Raw genomic sequence first — 25,175 nt, 5'->3', positions numbered from 1 at the left:
CAGCACTGCCATCACTGGATTTGGAGGAGAGAGGGAGGCCAAAGTGGTAGCGGTCGAATGCAGGTGAAGTGGTTCCGGGTGCATCTGTGTGAGAGAGGGAATGTGAAAGGGAGAGTGAGTGAGAGAGGGGGAGGAAGAAAGAGAGAGACACTAAGGAAGGAGAGGAGGGGGGGGCTTGGGGGCAGAAGAGGCCTCTAGGGCAAGAGAAAGAGAGGATGCAGCAACAGGCAACACTGCTCATTTTCACACTTAGAGCTCATTTTATTTATGTAAATGATTTCCCAACTCTTATTTTTTTTAAATCTTTATTTTTCCTACTAAAACCCTCCTCCTGAGGGCCTGGATTTCAAGTTTACAAACTACTGCTGGAATGAAAATGCCCAAACAAAAAAGAAAAAGCTTAAATCCTTTTCAATGGCTTTCACATTTGTCCAAAAAAGTAGTTTGTTAGTAAAGTTTAAATTTGTAGTAGAAGGTGAAAACATATTGTGGGGTAACTCCATTTTTTTTGTTCCCCTTGGGTTTTTCTTTAAATATTTCTGCTATAGAAGCTTTTCTGGCTATCGTCGTGTGTATTTTCTATTGTTTAAAAAAAGTTTTAAAGTGCAGAAAAAATTGGGAGTTCAGGCAATCCAGAAAGAAAAGGCTAACTTTCCAGGCCTTGAGTTGGCTTTTATATCAGCCACTGGAGGAGGATTAAAGGGAGAGGAGTGAATGGAGGAAAACTGTTTAATTGTTGTTGGATTCTTGGCCGCCTGCCCGGCACAGAGTCTCTCATTTCTTTAATGTCCTTTAATGGGGACTTTATCTTCAAGGAACCCCTGAAAACCAAAGAGTAGCCTCTGTAAATCAAAAAGCAGCTCTCAAGAAAATCTCACAAAGAGCCCTTGAATAATAAAAAATATTTTGACCCCTGCTGATAGGGCATTGATAGTGGGCAAATAAACGGTATTTCAATGACACCTTGTACAATGAGAAAGGTGCCAATGTAGAGAAGAAAGCTTTTGCTGTTTCTGTTATTCCTGGTTACTGCTGAAGTGAATGCAAGGGGGTTTACTGCAAAATAGAGTGTCAGCTACCTCCTTAATGAATTGCACAGAAAAAACAGTTGACTCCTGTAATGCACCTTTGTTGCTGCCTAGAAGGGCCCCAGGACATGTAAACAGTGGGAAATGCCTCTGACACAGTTTTATGGATGATTAGCCATCTCTGCAGAACTCCATGAATCAGGTGGCACAATGGAGGTATAGCCACCTACTAAGCCTAAGCCCCATTGTGGTGCTCAGTCATGCCAATATACCTGACCTGTTGCAATAGGCCTGCTGCCTGAGATAGTTTATTCTGCAAGTTATGTACCCCTTATACTTCCCAAGGACTCTGCTGCTTCTGTTCCCCACTGCAATGTATCTGTCAATGGGCTCTACATTCAAGCTCTTGTACAAAATATTTCTCTTCATTCTTCACTCCTATCATTCCTGTGACAGAAGACAAATCTCCAGGACCTGTTGTTTCCACCCCAGGTATTAAAAGGTGAGGAATCTGCAGATTCACCGGACAGAATTTTCCAAAGCTCTCCAAAATGAAGAACTGTGCTTTTGAATTGTCTCATTGCAAATGTGACTCCATTGTTTAAGTAGGGAAGGGCAGAGAAACCAGTTAATTACAGATCTGTCACAGACATAGCAGCTGAATACTTGGACAGAAAGCAGTTGATCAAAGAGTCAACTTGGATTTGTAAAGTGTTGGTCATGTCTGAATAACCCAGTCACATTTTTGAGGAAGTCATTTGCATGGCGGATAGGGAAGTGTCTATGGATGTTATCTATACAGACTTCAGAGGACATTTGATAAGGGCTGCACAAAGAGATTTATTAGCAAAAATGAGAGCACACGGAATTGGTGGTAACCATGTGACATGGTTTGGTAAGTGGTTGGGACATAGGTGACAGGGAATAGGGAAAAGGTTTGTTCTCTGATTGATAGGAAGTTACAAGTGGTGTTCCCCGAGAATCCCTACTGGGGCTTCAGCTTTTTAACATATATACTAATGACTGTGATAAAGAAATAGTGTTGTGTATCTTAGCAGATGACACTAAGTTAGGAATCACAGCAAGTTATATGGATAGGAGGAGGAAGTTGCAAAGAAACATAGGCAGACCAAGTGAGTGGCAAAAGTATGGTGGATTGAATTTAGTATGGGAAGTGCACCAACCACTTTGGATTTGAGAAAGACAAATTGGAATATTTTCTTAAAGGTGAGAAACTAGGAGCTGTGGACAATTAAGGGTGTCTGTGCACGCAACTTGCTAAAGCTCAGCCACAGGTACAAAATTAAATCAATATGGCTAATGGAATACTGGCCTTTATCTGAAGAAGATTGGAATTCAGAAGTGAGGAAGTGATGCTTTTGCTGTAAAGAGCCTTAGTCAGACGCCATATGAAATATTGCATTCAGTTTTGTCCAGGAAAGCTATACTGATTCACCAGAATTAAAACAGGCATGAAGTTAAGAGCAAGTATCGTTGGTTTGTATCCCTTTTAGATTAGAGGGTTGAGGAATGATGTAGTCAAGGTATTTAAAATGATTCAAATAAACCCTAAAGTAGTTAAAGGATTTGATAGGGTGGATAGAGAGGAACCATTTATTCTGGTGGGGCAATCCCAATCAAGGGAGCATAACCAAACTTAGAGCTAGGCAAAATCTAGAACTTATTCTCCCAAAAGTCTGGGTCAATTGAAAATTTGACAGCTGTAAGAGGCTGAATGGTCCACTCCTGTTTCTATGCTTCTATACATCCTGAGATTTACTTAACTGAATTCATTAATAGATGTAACCTGGAGTAAATTATTTTTGACTATGTATTATCTCTTTGCTGTTTGTGGGACCTTTCTGTACATAAACTGGCTGCAATATTTCCCTACATGATAACAGTGACCATCAGTGACTAGACTTTAAAAAAGTACTTGCTACAAAGTACTTTCTTTCTGTGTCACCATTGACTCTGCCTTCATGTATTGATTAGTCTTTAAGAAGGCCTTAAACTCAAATTGGCTTCCTACATTACATGAATGTTCATTGATTAACTAAGGCAGGAATAATAATCCAAAGATGTTGAACAAGGACAATTAGTTAGGAGCTCTATTTGGATGTGCGCCATTCTTTATCAATTGTGCTTCCTTTGCTTACACTAACAAACAAAGGAAATTCACAAGATAAACTATGTTCTTGCTTTACAAGCATAACCCTAAAACACCTTCCCTTTTATTGAGTCTCTGCAATGTCCCTCCCTCAATTCTCTATCTTTAATGGGAATATTTTGGATAACTATTCTCCTTTTTATATTTTGATACCTGCAACTGAGGTTGGTTGGACTACTAATTAGTAGTACTCCAGGGTACTACTAATGCTCCTGTAATGGAAAAGGAACCAAAGATTACCTAGACATAACTTACTCCTCTGAAATTCCCTCCCAATGTTGGAAAATGTTGCAGTCTGTACTTGGCATGGAACAGAGATGAACAAGACTCAAGCCTGCATCTACCCTTTCTCCATGGTTCCCAGGTGACCTTCAGTGACCCCAACACTGATTCAGCTGCCGACTGCCTGAAGCTTAATAAATTATGACTATGCTGTTATGATTTGGACTTCTCCCCCAATACTCTCTGTGCTCAATGCTAAAGTCAGCTACCATAAGTGAGCTCACACTCTCTTTGATCAGAAACCTGACCATATGTACAAAGTAACTCAGGTGTAGAGTGCCCAAGGCTGAAGAATAAAAGTATTTTTTTCTTTCACCCATATGCAGGGTATGCTAAGAATTATCCCATAACTCCAGGAAACATTTGGAAAGTAAGATATTGTTAGACTACATATCAGAGGTCATAAACTACTAAACTGTGTTTATTAAGAAATATGTTTATCAAAGAAAACTCGACAGACTGAGTGTAGTGTAAGAATGCCTGATTGATCAACAGAACTATAAAGCTATTTTATAGAACCAAATTCCCAAAGTCAGTTATTCTCAAAAAAGTAAACCGCAGAGAAAAGTGGGAAAGACAACTCATAGACAACCCCCAGCCCTTTCACTGTCCTTTTCCAGTTATAGAAATACAGCAAGCACAGAACTAGAAAACAATGGTTGCCAACCTGATGAAACAACGATATCTTTTACAATTGAATAATACAGTCAATCAAAGATGGGCCTCAAAGAGAACAGGACAGCCTCGCCAGTATCAGCCAGTCAATCAAACAAGTTTGAAGAACAGGAGTTGGTTCACATACCACCGTGAATCAACAGTAACCAGAAGGTGTGAATTATGATACCATGTACTTTTTGAAAAACAAGGTTTATTCTGATGGTTCATTCAACAAGAATAACAATTTGTATTTTCTTTGTAGCAGCACACTGATACACAGACCAAGCTTCTATGCCGAGTCTTTCAAGCTTCTATGCACTTCACTGTCAAACCTAATGAAACTTCATTTTGCATTCAAAGCTACAGAGACAATAGGGCAGAAATTTAAAAAGTGGATCAGAGAAGGGCTGTGACATTTTAGTGTTCTTCCAGTATCAAGTGAGACTCTGCAGTCACAGAAGAATAACTGCTCTTGCAGGAATGATGGGAACCTATTCCAATAATCCCATGGCATTGCCTTAGCTAAAATTATACGTGGTGTTTGATATTGCCTTCAACCTAGTAAAACGTTGCAAGGAGCGTCACAAGAGCATAAAATAATCCAAAGAATGACACACAAAGAGACATTAGGAAAGGTGACTAAAAGCTTGATCAAAGAGGTAAGGTTTAAGGAGCAGAGATAAAGAAGCAGAGGGGTTTGGGTGGTGGGGGTGGGGTCATGGATTTCCAGAATTTAGGGCCAAAGTAGCTGAGGGTTCTTCTGCCAATGACAGGACAATGGAAGTTGATGATGCACAAGAGGCCTGAATTGAAGGTCAGCAGACATCTCGGAGGTATATGAAAAAATAAAGTATATAAGTTCTTATAATTTGAAACCAGACAGATCTTTGATGTGTTACACATGCTTTAGTTTCTTATGAGCTGCGTGATTTCTTTCAGCAGAGAATAACCTAATTGTTCTTCATTGTGCAGGCTACAATTTGGTGATAGCAATTCAATTTAGTACTTGTTTCTTTATACTATGTAAACATAAATGGTATATTCACTCAATAAAGCTATCACTTCTATAATAGTGTTATGATGAAACATTTTGATTTCAGAACAAGATCCGTAAACGCTCGGGGCTGGATTTTTGTGGAGGCGGCACGGAGGTCGAGTCAGGAAACTCCCAGGCTCGGCAGACCTGTTTGCTTGAAAAGGGTCTCTGCCAGCCATGTTTTTGTTCCGGGGATTGAGAGAGGAAGATGGAGTCAAGCCCACTGCTTCTGGAAGGAGTTCAGAGGTAGCCACAGAAGAGGGTGACTGCTTAGACAGGCTGGATAGAAGGCCTGTCACAGTTCTCTGGGACTTCATCCCAGTTGTATGAAAGGGTGGTAGGCTCTCTAGCCCTCATCGCTCAACCATCTCCCATGTCCGATCCATGCCTTCCATGTCCCCTCCATACCCCCCCATATCTCCATGCCCCCTCCATAACCCCCAAGCCCCTTCTATGCCCACTCACCCATTATGAACTATGTGTATAGAACCAATGAGGCATATAATAAGTGGCAAGTCTTTGCAATTCTCATGGAAAAAACACCCATTCAAAAATCTCCTTTGATAAAAACTGATGCTCTTACAACCTTATAAAAGTGTCAATCAGACACTCAGATAGCCATTCATAGTATCAATAACAGAAGATTTACCCACTTCACACTTAGACATACGGACATTGAAAAACCACATTAAAGGGAGAATAACTTATTATAAGCTCATAAAGATGTCAATCAAAATTAACATTCACCTTCAAGCTGTCAAAACAGACCCCCTGCTAGGCTGATTCCATTAGTGAGTCTTGGAGCCCATCCAAGCATTTATAATCTGGCAACTGTATCAACAGAACAGATAGCAAAAGTAGTTTTTTTTCCCAAAGGAGATTGTTGATTGGGTGTTTTTTTTCTCACGAACATTTCAAAGAGTTGCCACTGTTACTATATGGCTCATATGGAGGAGCATTGGGGATATGAGGAGACATGGAATTGGCATGGGGAGATGGGTAACACCTTTTAAACCTACCTATCAAAAGGTTCCTGAATCCAGATTTCGGCTCACAACTCCTTTGAAGAGCCATGAATCATGAGCTCTGGAGAAGTTAGCCGGACTCTACAAAAATTCTGGGGTTGGCAGGTATGAGATGCCTACCCCCTGCAATGGAGTGTGCCAGGTCAGCAATGCAGGATGTGGGCTCACTACTCTTATCCTGTGCCAGCTAAAATTGGAAAGGCTGTGGGAATCCTGGAATCGGGTTCCGCCTGCCTTTCTAAAATCCGCCTGCCTTTTTAAAATCTCCCCACCTCTTTTCTGATAGAAACATATATCATTTCGAAGTTGAACAGGAATGCATGCTCAGCAGTGTAATCCACAATTTAATTCAAGGCCCCTATTTTTTAAAGTAAAACTTCAATGATAATCCCCAAGTTCAAATTTCACCTGATAACTAATTAATCGTTGACTCTGATCCAATAGAAGGTTGGAACCTCTACTTTCTTACTTGCTGCAAACTCCTCTCTTTTCTTCAAATAAATTAATTCCGATAGATGGGGTCAAAAGGTCAACAGAAGTGCAAGGGGAAAAGCTGAGATTTAACAGCTGCTATTATCAGTGAAACGTGGCAGTAAGAGCAGGAGATTTGACACTGAAACACTTTTAAAAATTACCACTAAACCCATGATTTTAAAATCCATTTAACTTGGCAATTGACTAACATTTTTCAGATATCTCAGAATAATATCGTTTGAACATGTGTGGCTGTACACACCAAAACTGCACGATCTGTCGGAGGAAGAACCATACCACATTGGGAAATGAATACACTTTGACCATCTTTATGAGCTGATTTTCTCTAAGCTTTTAGGCTCCCTATGGCACACAGCCCTTCTTGGCTGGGTGTCTTCTGCTAATGCAACTGTTGAGCCAACTGCTTGAGTCAGGCCTAAAGAATGTTCTTCAGATTTTTCCTCACCGTGAGAAACATTTATCCTCTCCTGATGACACTGTTGGAGGGACTAGTTTTCAGATGAGATGTTAAACTGACTTCCCAGGTGAATGTAAAAGATCTCATGTCACTATTCGAATGAGAGTTACGGCCAGTGTCTTGGCGAATACTCATCTGTCAACTGCTATCGCTGAAACTGATTACCTAGTCAAATTATCACATTCTTGTTTGTGGGACCTTGCTTTGCACAATCTGTACTTAGTTTATTGTAAAATACTTTGACATGTCCTGAGATCACGAAAGGTGCTATATAAATACAACTTTTTCTTTTTTTTCTATGCTCAAGAGCAAAAGCTTTCCATGTGAATTCTTCCCATAGCTTAGAGGAATTAATACATGATATAGAACAGCATAGGCCAGAAAGGAAATTTCAACAAGTCAACAATTACAACTTGCCTCAAACATCTTTTTCAAGTAGAAGGATGCCCAAGACACTTCACAGAAGTGCAAATCATACAAAAAGGAGGGGTGAATAAAAGTTTGGTTATAGTAGTGGGTTTTAGGGAGGATCATAAAGGAGGTGGTTAGGTTTACGGAAGGAATTCTAGAGCACAGAGCCTAAACGGCTAAAAGCAATGGCTGCCAATGGTAGGACAAATAGGAAATTATTAATCTATAAGAGGACATTGGTGGATATCTTGAGCTTTAAGCTCAAGAAATATCACTTCAGGCTCTTTTGAAACCAGCATTATGGGTTGTCTATTTACAAGTGGTATTTTTTCAATCCAGGTAAGTAAACTCGTATGGCCTGATTGAAGACTGAAAATTTGAGTATAGATGACCAAGATATATGTTTTCCATTAAATGTAGTTTACACATCTTATTCTAAAGATGATGTAACTTGACAACCATATCAACATTAATGCAATGTCATGGCACTCCTGTACAGACACATTAGTGGAGTCTTGGATATGGTCAGCTCAATATGACAATTCCAGATGGTCAAGAATCTCATGTTTAATTTTTGTAGAGGCAAAAAAATATATATCTGCTATTCATCAAATTTTTCGGAATACTTCAGATTTCCTTTACAAAGTAAGCTCACTCTTTGGGCCGAATCTTCCTTTCTGAAGTCCAAGTTAGGTGGCAAGAGCGGAAGTCGGAGTGTTTTCTGCAGGATGGCTGACCATGTACGATCTTGCGCTGGTCAGCTCATTAGTTATGCATCTGTATGGGATACTGCGAATCTCGTGGTGGGGGCGGGCAGGAAGTTGCCCTCCCTGCCATTACTCATGGGGCCGGTCCGGGCATCATATTTAAAGGACACCCAGACAGCTTCTCTCCCTTACCCCCTTCGCCTGCCTCCCGTGCCAGTGTTGGTGCAGCTAGTGCTACCGGCACCCAATATGAGTCAGGTTGTGAGCGGTCCCCAAGAGGGCCAAAGCAGCATCTACTCACCTCAAAGTTGTGGAAGAAATGAAGCTCACCAGGTGCACGCCAGTTACGTGCAATCATAAAAGTGAACGTTTAATTTCTCGCCGGCAAGGAATTTAATTTGGAGGGGGAACTTAATTCTGGCGAGGTGGCCTTTTACTGAGCACACATGACATGTTAATGCGTGCACAAGGGCTTCCCAACATTGTTCATCGGGAAGCTTGACCTGCCTTTAAAATCCTGAGAACAGAATTCCGAGAGTTCAGCATGATATCGGAAAACTGATTTTGGCCTCACCCCAAATGAAGTTCCCCCACTCACTACGGTCCCTGCTGCTGGCGGGATCGGAAAAGTCCACCCTTTGTACCTGAAAAAGTTTGTGAGCATATTATACGTACGCTAATTCATGACTTAGTGCTCCTCAGTCTGCTTACATGGACTTTAAACTCCCAAACTTAAAAACTCCATCTGTCTTTACAAAGGAGGAAAAGACAGTGAAAGGTGAGGTGGTTGAGATGCTGGTGGGCTAAAAATTGATAAGAGGAAGTATTTGAGAGGATATATGTACTTAAAGTTGACAAGTCACCAGGATCAAAAGGGCCTGCGTCCAAGGATACTGAGGGAAATAAGGCAGGAAATTGAGGGAGCACTGGCCATAATTTTCCAATCCCCATTCGAGATAGGGGTGGTGCCAGAGGACTGGAGAATTGCAAATGTTACACCCTTGTTCAAAAAAGGGGAAACCCAGCAACTACAGGGATGTCAGTTTAACCTCAGTGGTGGAAAGCTTTTAGAAACAATAATCCAGGACAAAATTAACAATCACTTGGACAAGTGCAGTTTAATTAAGGAATGACAGCATTGATTTGTTAAAGGCAAATCACGTTAACAGAGTTGATGTGATGTACATGGAATTCCAAAAGGGCCTTGATAAAATGCTATGTAATAAGCTTAGCAAAGTTGAAGCCCATAGAATAAAGGGACAATGGCAGCAATGATACAAATTTAAAGTGACAGGAAACAGAAATTGTTATTTCTTGCACTGGAAGAAATACAACGGGGTTCCCCAGGGGTTAGGACTAAGACCACTGCTTTTCTTGATATAGTTTAAAGACCTAGACTTAAGTTTATAAGGCTCAATTTCAAAATTTGCAGATGACATAAAACTTGGAAGTATTGTGATTGGTGACATAGATTTTGAGGGACTTCAAGAGAACAAACAGTCTGGTGGAATGAGCGGACAAACAGTAGATGGAATTTAATGCAGAGAAATATGAAGTGATTCATTTTGGTAGGAAGAATGAGGAGAGGCAATATAAAATAAAGGGCACAATTATAAAAAGGGTGCAGGGACAGAAGGACCTGGGATACATGTGCACAAATTGATGAAGGTGGCAGGGCAGATTGAGAAAACAGAGTACAAAATCAAGGAAGTTATGAAGAACCTTTATAAAACACTTGTTCGAGCTCAACTGGAGTATTGTGTCCAATTCTAGATACTGTACTTTAGGAAGAATGTAAAGGCTTATGAGAAGGTGCAGAAAAGATTTATGAGAATGATTCCAGGAATGAGGGACTTCAACTATGTGCATCGTTGGAGAGCTAGGATTGCTCTCCTTAGGGATTGTTGAGAGGGGATTTAATAGAGGTAATCAAAATAGAGAAGAATTGTTCCCATTGGTGGAAGGGTCAAGAATCAGAAAATACCATTTTCAAGTGATTGGCAAAAGAATCAATGACAACATAAGGAAAAACATTTTTACACAGAGTGGTTAGGATCTGGAATGGGCTGCCCGAGAGTGTGGTGGAGGCAGATACAATTGAGGCTTTCAAAAAGGAATGGGATAAGCACCTGAAGAGAAAACATTTGCAGGGCCATGGGGAGAGGGAGGGCGAGTGGAACTAACTAAATTGCTCTTGAAGAGAGTGAGCATGAACTCGACGGGCTGAATGGCCTTCTGTGCGGTAGCCATTCCCATGATTCTGTAAGAACTTTTACACAAAAAGATAAATAAAGTAGTGGCACTGGTCTGATGTAGGTTGTTTGAAATGTTGTAGCCCCAAAAGACTGGGGTGGATTGTAACCATGACCGTCCAGTGGGAACAATATGTGACAAGGGTTAGACTCATCTCCGTCTACTTACTTGCCCAGCATCACTGCACCTTCACCAAATTGGAAGTTCTCATTGTTGGAAGGCAGGGTCTAATTTAAATCTAAAAGCTGTGGCCCAATGGTAACATCAATGCCGCAATGACATTTTAACTGACATTCACAAGGCTCGCACGAGATTAACTCTGACAGCTGCACCATGGCCACCAAAGGTCAAGAACTGTTTCAAAAAATTTCCTTTGTCAGGTTCTTGTGGGCCAGTAGGAGCTGGAGCACTTCTTGGCACCATCTCCCCCTAAGGTGCTATTGGATCTCCCCAGCTCTGGGTTTGTCTGTCCTTCTCGGTGCCAATATCAGGGATGTGTTTCCCGCCACATGTTGGGAACCTAATTTCAATGCTTTAGTATCTCACTATAAGCACTACTTGCTGGAATTATACCCCCACGTCAAATTTACCATCCACTTTGTCGTGACTTCAGAACGGCGTGCTTCATGACTGCCTTAAAAAGGCGTGCACCTGGCAAGCTGAACTTCAAGGGAAACTCGGAGGTGAGTGTACACGACCTTGCATAGTGCTCATGAGCATCGCTCCTAGGATATCAAGGAAAATGCACCACGCATTCAGGGCAAGGGCTCCAGTGCAGGTCAGGCTGGGTCGGGGGGGAGGTGGTGGGGTGCAAGACAGCACAGACTCAAGGAAGTACACAAACGCATGCCGGGGTTGGGGGGGTGGGGGGTGTGTGTGTGTGTGAGGGAAGCGGCCACGCATTTGAAACGCTTGTCAAAAGTGAGCATTCTTCCGCAGCTGAGACCGTTTAGCTGCAGTTCCATTGACATGATTACATTCGGGCCTCAAGCTTTTCTGCCCACCCAAGCCATGCAAAAACATGAAAGCACCACCGAGTGCTCCAGGACTTTTCACTCCTCGCGCACAGACTGAAAATTAATGTGCATTTTAGGGGGCAGCAGAACTGGACTGCTGGGCAAGTTGTAGAATCCCCTTGCAAAGGTGGTCATGGGGCAGTCATTGGTGGAGCTGCTCACAGCCCCCTGCAATGTCTTTGTTAAGGTTTGGACAATTATCCATTATGGTTCAAGCTAACAGGGCAGCCTTGCAGTGCGGGTTAGGAGAATGCCTGCGCTGAGCTGAGAGCACAGCCTGCAGTCCAGTGAGGAGGTGGGCAGGGTTTCGGACCGCCATGATGCACACAACAAACCGGCCATCCAAGTGGTGGCCAACACTCTCCTGCATGTGTGAAGGGGCCTTCAGACTTAACCAAGAGAGGTTTTTAGGACACATATACTATCCCACGCGTCTCTCTCTTTGATCCTGCAAGAGGAGAACATCAGGATGATGAAGCCTGGTGATTTAGTGGTATGCCTCATGGCTTACCTCATGGCTTACAGAGACCAGAGAAGAAGAAAAAGAGAGCAGCAGAGGCGCCAGGCTCAGCAAAAGGAGAAGCACCTCCCGCATGTTGAAGGGGCAGCACAGCCTGCTGCGCACGCAGCTGAAGATCCACAGACAGCCATCGCTTGTAGATGCTTTGCTAAACCCAGGTCTACAGACAGCGCTTGTGAGCCCTACAGATGACTGAGAACCAGTGCTACTGAAGACTACCAAGAAGGTCTAGGGAACTGGTCAGTTACATATGCCACCTGCTGCAGGATTTGGCGCCACAGGGACGTGGAGGGCATCCACTGCCAGTGGCTGTGAAAGTGGCCGCGGCGCTCAATTTTTACACCAGTGGCTCCTTCCAGGGATCCACAGATGACATGTGTGGGATCTCGCAAGCCTCCATGCACAAGTGTATCCAGGAGGTCATGGAGGCCATCTTCGTGAAGGTACAGAGCTTTGTGCATTTCGGCCAGGATCAGGAAAGCCAGGAAGCAAGAGCGCTGGGATTTGTGAAGATCTCTGGTTTTCAACAAGTGCAGGGTGCCATTGACTGTACTCACGCGGTGTTTAGATCTCTGTGGCAACAAGCAGTCAACTACATCAACCACAAGGGCTTCCACTCGCTGAATGTTCAGCTGCTGTGCAACCATCTAAAATGCATCCAACAGGTCTGCGCACAATCCCCAGTGAGCGTCATGGCTCCTACCTTCTCAGTAGGTCTCAGATCCCTGACATTTTCCGGGGTTGAGAAAGGCTGCAGGGTTGGCTCCTCAGGGACAAAGGCTTCCCACAGAAGACGTGGCTGATGACGCCTGTGCGGCGGACTCAGTCTGCAGCAGAGCGACGGTATAACGAGGCTCTTCGGCAAACGATAGGCATTTTGAAAATTAGGTTCTGATGCCTCAACAGGTTTGGTGTAGCACTGCAATACAGACCATCGTGGGTGTCACGCATCATCATAGCTTGCTGCGTGTTACACAACCTGGCACTACAAGGGGTGGAGGGGAGGCCCTGGCTGAGGAGGAGATGGAACAGCTGCACGTCTCCTTCGATGAAGAGGATGTCAAAGATGATGAGATCCTCAAAGGCGAGGATGCGGACAATGAGGCCATTGCAGTGGCCAGATGAGACAGGTGCGCTCGGGAGGTCCTCATAACCGCAAGTTTCATGGAGGATGATGATGAGATGCAGTGAGCACAGTCCTGACATCCTCACCTTGCATCTGTGAGCGTTTGACTCCTGTGTGGCTGATGACATTGCACATACCCTCGGTACTCAGGCTCATGTCATGACAATGCAGCAGAGGCCACAATAGTCACTAGATTCCAGGAGGATGATGATGACATGCAGTGAGGACACTCCATAGATTTTCACACAGCCTCTGTGAATGTCTGACTCCTGTCTGGCTGAGGGCAGCTCGCTTGCGCTCTGTGATCAGGGTCATATCATGGAGAGGGGCCGTGAAACCTTAAATGCACCTGATCCTTTGTCAGCCTTCAGCACCTGCCCCTTCAGGAGCACAGCGTCATCGGACACTGATGCTGAAGAGATGGGGGCCATCCCCACCTCAAAGGTGCTGAGAGCACACAAAGAGAATGATGGAACTCTTTGGCGCCTGCCCACGACATTCTGGCAGCAATGACCAGCACCATCGAGGTGCAGGTATCAGTAATGTGTCCAGTGAGTGTGAAGCTGGGCCATCACTTTATTCTGAAGGTTACTGACTGCGCAGGGAAACGGCCCTGAACTGAGACACCTGGTTTTATCTTGTGTAAGAGCCAAGGTTTCACATCTGAGTGACACAAGCACTGCTCATCACAACAAAGAGCCATAGGCAAAGAGACATTCTTGGCAGTTTATTTACAACAGTGAATGTCTTGGTGCTCCTCCGACATCCACAGTGGAGGTGGAAGCAGTCTGCTGACTGCTTCGCCTTCTGGGATAATCTTGGCAGGCATCCTCTGGAGGGTGGGCGTCCTCTGGAGGGCTTAGACCTGCAGGGCTCTGGCCTGCTTTTAGGGTCCTGTGTGGCACCGGCGCCCTCCTTGGCCTGTGGAGCTAGAGCTGCTGAGATCCCAGGAAGAGGGAATTTGGATGGGCCGGACACTCCCGGAGTCACCTGGATGGAGTTGTGAACCTGCTGGTCCTCCTCCCTATCGGTGCCCTTCAGGAGAAGGGGAAGCTGGAGTGAGATCGAGATGCCTCGCACTCCTCTCGCGCTGACACTGTTGGAGGCCAACTATGGCGTCAGCGATGGAGTTCAGCATGTGCAGCAGTGCAGGATCGATGTCCTGGACCAAGGTCTCCATGGCAGCTGTCATCCTACCAGTGTTGACCAGCGTTGGCATGCCAGTGCTGTCACCTCAGACTGAAGACTGATGGACTCCTCTATCGTGCCTTGCAATCTGAGGAGTGCAGTGGACATCCCTTCCTGATGTCCCCGAGCTTGCCTTCGCAGGTCCAACAAATGAGGTATGACCAAGTCAAGACTTGACTTGGACTCAGCAGATTCTTGGCCTCCAGCAGCCCTCCGACTGCCGGAGACCTGGGAAGTTCCTGCCGCCACTTGCTGGGAATCATACAATGCAATGTGCTCATCAGGTTGTGACCCTGAGGCTGCTCTCGAACTAGGTCCCCATTGAGGTGTGTGTCTCTGGCTCGTGGAGGGTGTGGGTGCGCGCTGTGACGGGTCTTCAATTAGGGCATCATCAGATCCTTCTTCTGAGGTGTCTTCGGGGCTTGAGTTGAGGACCTGGGTCATGGGCTCCCTCAGCTGTTTCCCAGATGTGCCTGCAAAAGCAAGGAGAGGTAATTAGTGCATGACAGGGGACTGCAGAACAGAGGAACTCACTCACAGCATGGTTGTCTGATGGATGTTGCACTGCTGGATCCTCACTTGGATGAGCACTGCCAACCTCACCATCAGCACAGAATGGTCCAGATCGTTGTCGACCAGTTGGATGACTCTACTTTCAAAGTCTGTGAGGACCTTGATGTCGGGTATTCTTCCACCAGTCTGTGACCTCTCCCTTTTGTTGTGTGCCAGCTTGTCCTGCATGAAGACAGATGGAGAGAGTGTAAGTAGGACGCCTGCCAGGAATGGGTGGTGAGTGGCACCAGAGATGGAATGAGGGCGTGGTCCACAGGGCAGGTGAAGATGTGTGAAGGTGAAGGTAGTGAATGGTGATGTCTCTTGAACTGGTAATGAGGGAGATCCCTGTGGATGTGTGATTGGTTTGTGAGTGTGTGAGTTGAGAGTGATGAGAAGAGTGACTTGCCCTGGCGGAGCAGAAAAGACCATTCATCTTCTTGTGGCACTGGGTGGCTGTCCTCTTTTGCAGGGCATCGGTGCTGACCGCTGCCTTCCACGCTGGATTGGTGGTCTGTTTTGCTGGTCTTCACCCAGAGCGGGGGGGTAAAGGACTTCACTGCATCCAGTAGGCGCCTGAGGAAGGTGTTGCTAAATTTAGGGGCAGCATGCTACCTCCTCCCTTTGGCAGCCATGACTTTCCAGCAGCTTTCGATCCCTGACAGAGAGCTAGCTCTGTGCAGGGGCGCCCTTTAAATATGACACCCGGATTATGGAAGGCCTGAGGTGATGGTGAGGTGGGCAAATCAGAGGCTGCTCCGCCAGCGATCTGGCGTGTTTCCTGTGAATGCGTTATTAATGCGCCGTTAATGGGACGATACGACGTGAAAACCCGTTGCGGCCAGCGGGTAAAATGACTTTTCTCATGACCGCTGCCGCACTTAGTGCAAATTTGGGTCAATTCCACCCCACATGGATGCATCATTCCCTTGGGTCCTGACCCAAGTCTTGCTCCTGTCCACCACCTCTGGCATTAGCATCAGGACAGAAACTATCCTCAATCATTCAAATGAAGCCTAGGCCTCAAGCTGACCTCCCCCACAGAAGGGGAGGTGGGGGGATTCCCTCCCCTTCCACAGTCCTGCTTGTCCTCAGTTAAATCAATCCCTATATCTCAGTGAGTCAGACAGTAGTTGTGAGGGGGGAGGGTTGTTTCCACAGAGATTTAAAGCTTCATTAATATACTGCTGTCAGTAATTCTCTCATATACTGTAAGAACAACATAAGGCAACCATCTTAAATGATCTGAAGGCAAACAAATGTTTCAGGCTATGTTTCTGTCATGGTTCAGAGCAATTTTCTCAGTAGACATTCTGAGAAGATGGATATTATGCAACATTCATCTTACTTAAAAAGCATCACATATCAAATTCCCAGCCGTATTCATGACGTTTCATGGTGTTTTGGCCTCTCTTGGGATCCAGCAAAAAACATATTTAATTGATAACACACCAAAATAGATGATCCAATTGAAGACAACATTACAAATGCCATATTTTCCTGAATGTTTCCAGGTCAGTCAAATTTTCCGCTTGACCTTTTTGCCCCAGTTATAAAGGAAACAGAAGTTTCATTGGCAACATGTCTTTTCTGGCCTTCACAAGTCAATTCCTATTACTGGAGATCATTTACTTACCCAGACATGTGCTTTGTGTGCTTCACTTCGTTGTTCAGCAATTTTAACATTTTGGTCTAGCAAAGGGATGCTGCCCAATCCCAGAGCGATGCTGGTGCTGCACAGGTCTCATTAGGTTGGACCACGGCAAATTGGTCTGCCATTCTCATTTGGTGATTGTTGGTGAGTTGTAGGGACTGGCCACAGTTCTAGAGGCAGTTCACTGGTAACGAAGCAAGAGTGAATCCAGTTGGCTCAGATACTGGCTGAGAGCCTCAGTTAAGACCAGCAATTAAAGAGAGTGCAGGCAGATGGAAAAGATACCCATCTCAAACCTGCAGGATCCACTTTAAATATGTACATCGGCCTCCAGTAATGTAGTATAGTGATCTGTTGTTTAACCTGGAGCTCTGGTGGGGAACAGTGACACTTTCCCTACCAGGCCAAACTTGCCAGGAGCTAGATGGTTGGCTGGAAAATGTCCAAACAGTATGTTTAAAAACATCTCTAAGTTTCCTTGGGGGCCAGGAAGAACAGAATTGCTTCTTCAGGCACCACAAGGAAAGCTTGGGCCTCCTCTGTACCTTGGTTCCTTCAATTGTGAGTGACACATGACCCCCGGAGGCAACAGCATAAAACATTTCGTGTACAAGATAAAATACTCTAGTAAGGAATGCCACAAAATGTTGCCTATTAACCTCTTCTACATTTACTACTGGCCCTTACAAACCTCCCACATTGTTATATCCCGATAGCCCTGGGAACACCACCATCTGCAAGTTCCCCTCCAAGCCACACACCATCCTGACTTGAAACTTTATTGCCGTTTCTTCGCTGTCGCTAGTCAAAATCCTGGAACTCCCTTCTTAATAGCACTCTGGTTGTACCTACACCACATGGACTACAGTGGTTCAAGAAGGTGGCTGTCACCTTCTCAAGGGTAATTAGGGATGGGCAATAAATGCTGGCCTAGTCAGTGACACCAACATCCCATAAAACAATTTTTAAAAAATTGTTCGTGAGGGGAAATCCAAAGTCAATCTTTACTTGAAACAGATTTATTCACAGAGTGAAATGTTACAGGCATATATCTCCTGACTCCATTCTGCTCTTGTGTCAGTAAGTGTCTCTTTATATGTGCTCAAGTAACCATCTAATCAATACCCTTCATCTGTATATACTTAAATTCAAATAATACAATTAACACTACAAAACCCACACTCCAATATGTTCAGACTGCAACCTATTTTTTAATATAGCTTTGGGCTACTGATACCTTCAAAGGGCTTCCCATACACTAACATCACTTAAGGATATACTGGAAAGGCTGCAGGTTGCCCATCCTATCCACTAGCAAGTGAACACCCATCATGCCAGCATAGACTTGGTGAGTCAAATAGCCTCCTTCTGTGCTGCCTATGACTCTCATCTTGATGTAGGTGTTCCTTTAACTTACAACCTGTCAAAACAACTTCCCTGCTGATATGACAAGAGACCACATAATACAAGGGAACAGAACTGGATTGCAGGAGAATTGAATTATTACAAATTACAAGTCTTTGATTCCATTGGGAGGAGGGCTAGCCAACTTGGTATACAACACAATGGAGAAGGCTAAAGCTCAGATAGTATCACCTTGTTATTATGCTTTATCTCCTTTGTCACTCACTTCTAATAGGTATACACACAATCACACATCACCGTATCGAACAACAAAGTGTTCTTTTTGTGTGGTGAATGCTGACTTTCTGCACAGCTTCATTCTTCTTCACTGGGGTAAATATTGCATCATATAGAAGGTAAGTGCCTTTACAGGCATCACATGTAATCTTCTGGACTGGTTCAGATCATCTGATGGAGCCAGAGAGGAATTTTCTAGAGCAGTTTTTTTCCCTTATTGGTCCTGGGTTTTTCTCTGTTTTTTCACCCCTCCGAGGTGGTTATGTGGCTGTGGGATGATGGGAAGTGTCTAGACATGATGCTCTCATCATCATCATGAGTGTGTGGCAGGCTTGAAGGACCAGTTGGTCTTTCCCTGTCTGTCATTTTCGTATACTTATATCATCACAATGCACAGCACAGGAAGTGGTGGTGGCTAAAGATGAAGACCCAGTTGCCTGTCATCAATGAGCCCCCCTAATTTGGGAAATACAGCAGTCGGTAATGGTGCAATCAGTAATGGTAGTAATGGTAGTCAGTAATGGTGCAATCAGTAATGGTAGTAATGGCAGTCAGTAATGGTGCAATCAGTAATGGTAGTAATGGTAGTCAGTAATGGTGCAATCAGTAATGGCAGTCAGTAATGGTGCAATCAGTAATGGTAGTAATGGCAGTCAGTAATGGTGCAATCAGTAATGGTAGTAATAGCAGTCAGTAATGGTGCAATCAGTAATGGTAGTAATGGCAGTCAGTAATGGTGCAATCAGTAATGGTAGTAATGGCAGTCAGTAATGGTGCAATCAGTAATGGTAGTAATGGCAGTCAGTAATGGTGCAATCAGTAATGGTAGTAATGGCAGTCAGTAATGGTGCAATCAGTAATGGTAGTAATGGTAGTCAGTAATGGTGCAATCAGTAATGGTAGTAATGGCAGTCAGTAATGGTGCAATCAGTAATGGTAGTAATGGCAGTCAGTAATGGTGCAATCAGTAATGGTAGTAATGGCAGTCAGTAATGGTGCAATCAGTAATGGTAGTAATGGCAGTCAGTAATGGTGCAATCAGTAATGGTAGTAATGGCAGTCAGTAATGGTGCAATCCAACAGATGAGACAAAAGTGGAAAATTGTGGGGAGTGGCCATCTTGATTGCCACTGGTAGTACCATCCCTACGGTGCACATTAGCCGTGGGTCTCCATGCAACAGATGGCACTGGTCTGTCACTAGTTTCAAGCTTCCCTACAGTTTTGTGGAGGCAACTGACTTTGTTGCTTGAGCTATGTGCCATAACCATAACATTGAATCCAGAGCAGGTGGTCCTTGCACAGGTGCTGCACAAAAATCAAAGGACGTGGCCTCTTAAACATAAATGGCTGCATATCGGGAATGGGGAACAGCTGACAGGTAAAAGGCATTTCATAAAGTGGAAGCTTTTACCCAAGATGCTTTAATCAGAGATCAATGAAAGAACAGCTTGCAGGCAGCTTCCGCTAACTGAGGCACAGGCCAAACCATTGAGCAATAAGCAGTCTGCAGTCTAATGAAAATAGTTTCAACAAATGACATATTGAAGATTTAAATAGTTTGTACCATAATAAAAACACCAGATAGATTCTACAATATTGTACTCTTTTAATATTTACAATTTGAAAATGTTTGTGAACAAAGTAATTATTTTCCATATGTCATCTAAAATAAATATTATCACTGAAGGAATGCAAAAATAAATACACTTTCAAAAAAGGATTTTAAGTGTCTTCAGCGCTGATGATGCAGCATTCACTGCAACCCATTCATTTTAGCCTACTCGTTATTTCGGATAGGCAAAGGTGGGCTTATCCATGGAGGTCTTGTTTAGAATGCCTAAGGCAAATCATGCATCACAATTTACAAGTAACAGAAAATGAAGAGTATATTAAATAGAAGCACAGGCCAACAAAAAAATAACATTGTATAGTGAACACATAGATGTTAGCAAACAAAAAACAGGAGGTCACAATGTTTGACTAGAGAAACGCTGGACAAACTGACAAAAAAAGCAAATCATAATGCAAATCACACTTGCTGAATGAACAAATGGGTATTATTTGCAAACCACCATTGACAGGCTTTTGCTGGCTACTCGAACATGATACCTGGTGGACAACATGCCTTCTTCAAGTTACTTTTACATCAGCTCAATAGAATAAAACTTAAAGTAACAGTGTCTTTGTTAAAAAAGCATTTTCTTAATCTTTTTCATTTGGGCCACAGTGAGTGAGGAGAGCTTCACGTCAGTTTCATCATAAACACACCAAAAACAAGAGCGACAATGCAAACAATTAGAAAGGATGGTCAAAATTCTTTTTGTGAAAATGATGCCTTTTCTTTGAGTACTTTGAGCAGATTTTTGGTTTTTCCCTTGATTAATATGAGAAGTGGTGCCACTTTTTGGATAACTACATCCCACTTGAGTTCAAATATCTAAAGATCGGTATGTACTTTGGCCAAGCCTTTGCTGATATTTCTCGATATTTGCTGATTTTTTTTTTATTCATTCACATGATGTGGGCGTCACTGGCTAGGCCAGTGTTTCCCTTCCCTGGTTGCCCTTGAGAAGGTGGTGGTGAGCTGCCTTTTTGAACCGCTGCAGTCCATGTGGCACAGGTACACCCACAGTGGGTGTTAGGAAGGAGCTCCAGGGTTTTGACCCAGTGACAGTGAAGGAACAGTGATATGCTTTCAAGTCAGGATGGTGAATGGATTGGAGGGGAACTTCCAGATGGTGGTGTTCCCATGTGTCTGGCCTTCTAGATGGCAGTGGTTGTAGGTTTGGAAGGTGCTGTCTAAGGAGACTTAGTGAGTTCCTGCAGTGCATCTAGTAGATGGTACACATTGCTGCCATTGTACATCGGTGCTGGAAGGAGCGAATGTTTGTGAATGGGGTGCCAATCAAGCAGGCTGCTTTGGCTTGGAAAACAAACCTCTGAAGATCTCCGATGCTGCTGCATAATACTAAGCTTCTTCCCTCATTCAAGAGGAAAATAATCTTCTCGTGAGTCCCCCATGCCTTTTGCAATGCTGGCCTCTGAATGGGTGATAAGAGGTCAGTTTGTACACAGCAGTACACTCAAACACCTCTTATCCTTTCCAGTGAGTTAAGACTGAGCACTCAATTTCCTTAAAGGGCTCTAACATTCTGGTTTCATGGTCAAAGTCCAAGAAAACTGGGAAACTTTCTGCTTACTCTGATGAGGGATAGCATATGAACATACAAAATAGGAGCAGAAGTAGGCCATTTGGCCCCTCGAGCCTGTTCCGCCATTCATTAAGTTCATGGCTGACCTGTTTGTTTCGAATTCCACATTCCCAGCTACCCCGATAACCTTTGATTCTCTTGCCTAACAAGAATCTACCTACTTATAATATTCAATGATCCCACCTCCACCGCCTTCTGAGGCAGAGAGTTCCAAAGTCGCACCACCCTCAGAGAAAAAAATTCTCCTCATCTCGGTCCTAAAAGGGCAACCCCCAATTTTAAAACAGTGCCCTTTAGTTCTGGACTCACCCAGAAAATGAAACATCCTTTCCACATCCACCTTGTCAATACCGTTCAGCATCGTATATACTTCAATCAAGTCAATTGTATTCTTGCGAGGGAAGAGGGCTAAAATCAGAAATATGATGGATTGGAGAGTAAAAATAACATAAAACTGACTGACTCGAGGGATCCTGAGGAGGGGCCAGATAGCCATATTCAGAATAAGAGATGTTCAGGAAATTTTTTTTTAAAAGAATCAGATTGGGAAGGAAACAATTCAAAGCTTAAGTGAAAATATTGATCTTTGACTTAAAAATGTAGTTCATTGATTTACAGAATCAAAGGTTGATATAAATACAGCAAACCTGAAGCATTTTTAATGCATTTTATTTGGTAATAATTAAAGGCTAATGACATACTGGCCACCAAGGTGAAATGTCGAGTTGCCAGTAAGAGAAGCTTGCTGCAACCATAGCTTAAGAGTGACTTTCCCAATGTAACCATATAAACAAGCCAAATAAGTGACTACAACATATCCAACTGTTTGCCCAAGTTCTGTATAAATAAATATGCAATATTGATCACATAACTATATACCTTAAAAGATAAAAGAGGAAGATAAAGGTTTTGCAACACTTCCAATTAGTTTAATGAAAAGGAGCAGTTGCCTATGGTCTGTAGGAACTCCAAAGCACTGCTGTGTTGAGCATCAACAGGAAGCACAAAGGTATGGTTAAAAATTTTCACAATGCTGGCAACAAATGAAGCACCAAAAGCTGCATCATCACAAGTGAATGGAGGTATTTTGCCATTTGTTCTATTGCACCTGGAGCAGCATGTTTAGAGGTAATAATCTGTTAATGGCTACAAACAAGTAACTGCAATGAAACTTGCAGTCACCAAGTCATTCCAATGCAGTAAAAAGAATAGTCCCTATAGAGCTGATCTGATTCTCTTCAATTTAATGTATCATGAAGCAGCATGTCCTCAATAGTCAGGTACTTCTATCCCTGTGGCGTTTACAGCTTTCCTCATGTAGATTTATGGACTACTGCCCTTGTGTGTCAGAATATTGTATATTTGCCTCTGATACTAATGGAACATCCACCAACTGTGATTGGAGGTTTTCAGCAAGGAACAGGCCCAAAGAATGGAATCCAACTCCTAGGTGAACTTAAGAGTGTTCATCAATAGTGAGATAAATACTCATCTTCCATGCGAAGTATTTTACATATATAAGATAATAGAGCTAAGTTACTTTAATAATATTCTGCCATCCACATACAATCTGTATTTGTTATACATTGTATTAGATTCTGAAATGAGAAGAGGGTTTATTACAGCAAATCCCACATCATTTCTATTGTGCAATTTTTGTTCTTGTTGCTTTTTTGCAGACAGACCCTAAAGTGTGTCTGTGGATAGTAACAGCACCCGTCAGAAAAATAGCATTAAAAAAAATGTGCATAACAAAAAGGGTTTCCTCATTGCATTCATGATTAAAATAAACATTAAAGATACAGACTGTACAAAATTACACTTTCTATTATACAAATGATCTGGTTTTCATGCGTTGCCGTTTTGATCCATTGCTATTAAAAACAAACTCCCTATACACAAATTTACAAATTATTCGTGGTGATTACAGGGTAACCATTAACCAAGTGAAACCAAAAGAAAACAAGTTATACATTACCATTATTTTTTCCAGGATAAAAATGCTTCCATTCTACATCTAAAACCAGCCAGCTATTTAGTTCTATAATTAGGCATATGTGGCTATTGAAGCCAAATTCTTCAAAGGCTGTCAGTTAACAGGACTTTACTAATACCTTTTATTAATCATAAAGCACCAACTTAGTACTTGACCTGAAATATGGGACAGGCACGTGGAATGTATCCCTGGCAACAGTTTGCCTTCTAACCCCTCCCTTCTCCTCATAAAAATTTACTTGTGTGGCTATTGCTTATGTTACATTCAAGAACAAAATTAATTACATCTCCCTGCAATTAAGCACAAATGTATTATGATTCTGAGTAGATTCAGACACATACCAGAGAAAAAGAGAAAGAATACTATCGTACCGAATTCCATGGTCCCCGATGCCATGAAACACCACCAGGACAAGGATGCATGTTGCACTGTTCCCTATCTGGAGGCTTTTCCAAGATGTCACAGTTTTGGTCACTCAGTCTTTGACCGTGTGGCAGTTGGCAGATGACCAGTCTTGTTCTTGTTCCACCATTACATGGTTGTGTACACTGCACAACAATCAGAAACCATAATGAGACCTGGGCAAACAATAGGTTAACTGACAACTGCACCTGAATGGGACGTGATCTCAAGTGTCTCAACAGGTTAAGTCCACAACATGTTGCCACCATTGGCCTTGCAACACAAATCATTGACAACAACCAGGATTTATATAGCACCTTTAAATTTGCGAAACATTCCAATGAAGGTGCTTCACAGGAGCGTTATCAAACAAAAAATTTGAGAGGAGCCACCTAACAAGATGTTAGGATGGATGAATAAAAGCTTTCTCAAACAGACAGCCTTTAAGACATTCCTTCAATCCTAAGGATGGAGTTCCAGACCTTTTAGGGTCAAGGTATTTGAAGGCTACTTCATGATTGTGAAACACAACAACTTCAAAACTTTGATCATCTGAAAACATCATGACTAAGTCAAATCAGTGCCAGGATATCTGCCTTCATAACTAAGAGGCTGTTGTGTTGTAGAATCCACTTAAGAGACCATCCACGGCATCAACAGATAAGCAAGTAGGTGATAGCATTGAATAGGAGATCTTTTAAATAACATGTGTCCTGGTTGTTTACAAGGAGCTGTTTAAAAGCAAAAGGCACAAACAAATTTTAACAACATATCAACTAATTAGAAAGTCTGTAGGAACATTTGGTGATTTCCTAAATGCAGAGGTGAATGGGTTTGGATAGTGAACAGCCAAACATTACAATTAGTCAGCAGGAGTCAAACCTATCTGGGGAAACTTCCACTAATTTCTGGTCCATTGCTACTTGGCCATGGCTGCCAAGTGCCAAGTACAAGGGCAGCGTGTATGGATAATATTTAGGATAACTATGTGCCAACTGAGATCAACTGTGCTGTGCTTGAAAAGTAATGCTCAGAACTGAAAGGATTTGGAGCACCATTAGCACTTTGTTTAAACATTAAGTAATTTCTAGAAAATGTAATTTGCTTCTCAGAATACATACCTCACCCCAGTTCCCGTAATTCCAATGAGGACAGGTTCCGGCATCGCAGTGCCTGGTCTCTGCAGGTTTTGCTCTCTCGTCACAGTAGTTGGCAGTACGTCCTTCTGCATCTTGGCAGACTACCACTCGACGCTGAAATCCACCTGTGCAAGTGCTTGAGCACTGAAATATTTTGTTTGTCAATAAGTAACTCTGGAAAACCATTTAAACTTTAGGGTTTTAAA

The 25,175-nt window shown here is 43.1% G+C and overlaps 1 protein-coding gene and 1 long non-coding RNA gene across 2 annotated transcripts in view; one reads left to right on the top strand and one right to left on the bottom strand.

Annotated features, from left to right (window-relative positions):
- Window positions 1–5,628, top strand: part of LOC144696759 (uncharacterized) — a 33,053-nt gene extending 27,425 nt beyond the window's left edge. Inside the window, exon 3 of the long non-coding RNA XR_013580239.1 lies at window positions 5,238–5,628. This is a non-coding gene — a long non-coding RNA (uncharacterized LOC144696759). The remainder of the gene's footprint in view (window positions 1–5,237) is intronic.
- LOC144696757 (A disintegrin and metalloproteinase with thrombospondin motifs 20) overlaps window positions 1–25,175 on the bottom strand; it is a 440,683-nt gene that overhangs the window by 143,329 nt on the left and 272,179 nt on the right. The window contains exons 27-28 of the mRNA XM_078568442.1: window positions 24,952–25,113; window positions 23,800–23,976 (exon numbers count right to left, since the gene is read on the bottom strand). Of these exons, the coding sequence (XP_078424568.1) occupies window positions 23,800–23,976; window positions 24,952–25,113 (339 nt within the window). The remainder of the gene's footprint in view (window positions 1–23,799; window positions 23,977–24,951; window positions 25,114–25,175) is intronic.

The sequence above is a fragment of the Cetorhinus maximus genome, chromosome 22 (assembly GCF_964194155.1).
Source record: "Cetorhinus maximus chromosome 22, sCetMax3.hap1.1, whole genome shotgun sequence".
Lineage (NCBI taxonomy): Eukaryota > Metazoa > Chordata > Chondrichthyes > Lamniformes > Cetorhinidae > Cetorhinus > Cetorhinus maximus.
Note: the sequence above shows the minus strand (reverse complement) of the source record. Positions and strands in the feature narration are given on the sequence as shown.